Source organism: Penaeus japonicus, unplaced genomic scaffold, assembly GCF_977035675.1.
Source record: "Penaeus japonicus unplaced genomic scaffold, GWHDUDI00000001_assembly GWHDUDI00000030, whole genome shotgun sequence".
Taxonomy (NCBI): domain Eukaryota; kingdom Metazoa; phylum Arthropoda; class Malacostraca; order Decapoda; family Penaeidae; genus Penaeus; species Penaeus japonicus.
The window spans coordinates 34,830,562-34,833,061 of NW_028234432.1; the positions used below are offsets into that span (position 1 = coordinate 34,830,562).

At 30.4% G+C, this 2,500-nt stretch overlaps 1 protein-coding gene across 1 annotated transcript in view; it reads right to left on the bottom strand.

The window, feature by feature from the left end:
• Positions 1-2,500, bottom strand: part of Vps16B (Vacuolar protein sorting 16B) — a 23,964-nt gene that overhangs the window by 778 nt on the left and 20,686 nt on the right. Inside the window, exon 14 of the mRNA XM_086554780.1 lies at positions 1-1,956. This exon is cut by the window's left edge and continues 778 nt beyond it. Within this exon, the coding sequence (XP_086410906.1) occupies positions 1,936-1,956 (21 nt within the window). The 3' untranslated portion in view covers positions 1-1,935. The remainder of the gene's footprint in view (positions 1,957-2,500) is intronic.

Genomic DNA, 2,500 nt, shown 5'->3' on the forward strand with positions numbered 1-2,500 from the left:
CCAATCGGTGGTTATATAATCAAATGAATGCCAGACTTAGATCACTGTCTCAGGACAATGATGCTCACAGGCAAGTTAGATTCATCCAGTATATTCCTTTTCAGATAAATGAAGAAACTACGCTTCAAGACAAAACTAATCTATTAAAGGAAAAACAATACATAGTTTACAAAGAGAATATCTATCATAAACATAAATGGAGCATAAAATAATATATATCTTACATCCAAAAACTATATGGAAGACTTATTAATAGATGAAATACCAGTAAAAGAAGGGAAATTATCCCAAAGCTAAAAAGAAAGCAACATATTCTTTTTACTAGAATTTTGTTTTAGTAAGAAGTCAAATAGCGACAAAACATGATGTCACATGCAGAGATGATATTTTTCTGGGTTTAGCAAATGTCTCCTTTGATACCCCACACATCACTGATGAAATATCATCTACCCACAACATGGGTATCCTATTAGGCAGTAAATAAACAAAAGGGGAAGGAAATTAAGAGTGGAGTTCCTAAATCATGTTGCTCCTGAAGAGGACATATTGGTATACTGACAAATATCAAAGGAGATAAAAATACAGACTGAAAAAAAAAGGAAATGACACAAATTTGAAGGTTTGTTCAATAGCAGGACTTTACTTTTGAGACTGTAAAGTAACAGCTGCAAACACATGTGGTTTACAATAAAATTACTCTAAAATAAAATCCAGAGAACACTATCACATGGGACTATGTTATAGGCCACATGTATTAATACACTGATTCCTTGGTAGAGTGGCAGTTTGGCACCAGAATGACACAAAAATAGATGAAATTATGTGCGTATTGCCTATAAAAAAATGGACTAATAGATTTTGTTGGCAATCCATTGTGAATCAGCACCCTATGAATGAATTCAAAGGAATATTCAATACAGCAAGGCAGGGTTTAATAAGTGCTGACACGTCTGAAATACTTCTGCAGGGCCACTCTTGTTTCCTTTCTCTAGTTTCTTCCTTATTTTTATCATAATCATTAATAATGTTACTGTTATACACCATTATGTCATTTCTGTATATAATAGACACCTGAATTCAGATTGTAGAATTTACTTATCCTTACATAAAATGCTAGTTTCATGATAAACATCTGTTTTGGAAACTCTCCTCTCCCCCTCTCCCCTTCCCCCCCTTCCCTCTCTCTTCCCTTTCTCTTCCCTCTCTCCTCCCTCTCTCTTCCCTTTCTCCTCCCGCTCTCCTCCCTCTCTCCCCTTCTTTTTGGGCTTTGACAGATGTTTGCACTCACTAGCCTTATCAGTTATTCAACAGAAAAACCTACTACACACAAAATAGGTTTACTGAAACATGAGAAAACAGTCATACCATCATCTTATCCTCTCTTCTAGTGTGTGTTTTTTATGCTCATTTGCTTCTGCTGATCTTTGTAGTAACAAAATTGCTGATCAATAATGCCACCATACACTGAAATGTATCCAACCATTTTCCTTTGTATAAATAGTCTATAGCATATTCAAAGGCTTTCTTTACTTAACAGTCAATCTGATGAATAAAAATTCTTTATATAATCATGGAATCAGTTTACTACAAATCACATTTATATATACATATATAGTTATTTTTTTCAGTAAATTCAGTTCTACACTCTCTTCTACCAGCAATTAAACTTCTGTTATCACAGTATTTGGAGAAAAAAGTCCTTATACCTATATCTTTGAAACATAAAACACTGAACATCCCTATTACAAACAAGTGGAACCTCTTCAAACTTTCCATCTACCCATCTTTCTAAAAAAAAAAATCTTTGTTTTTTTATGCTCTTATAAATACTGGAATATACATGGCATGGTAAGCATAAGAGCAAAGAAGGTATTGTGCAGAAGAGAGATTCATCCAAAACAGAAGATAAAAATAGAAATTCAGTGTCGTTTTCTCTTAGTTTTTCCAACGGACAGTCTGAAAAAAAATGCTACGGTTATGAACTTTATTCAACACATGTGGTTATTTCTCCATTGCTTATTTACATACATCTATGAAAACAACTTAGATACTCTAAGTAAATCAATTAGAAAGAGGTTTCTGGGCCTATCTATTTAGGTAATTACACTTTTATTTGTCAAATACCTAGTACTTTATATATTGATTTCCTTAAATAATATGATAATTCAGAAATAAGTTAAGGCCATGGACACTAATTCAAATATTTTACATAAAAACTTAATTTCTTACAGAAATCTAAAATTATACTGTATGCATATACTATGTATTGAGATAAACAAAGATAAGTCAACTTTAAGTTAGAAAAATAATAATAAATACACATTCAAAAAGTCTAACAATATATATATATATATATATATATATATATATATATACATACATAAATATATATAATAATATAATATATATATATATATATATATATATATATATATATAATATTATATATATACACATAATAATATATATATATATATATATATATATATATATATATATA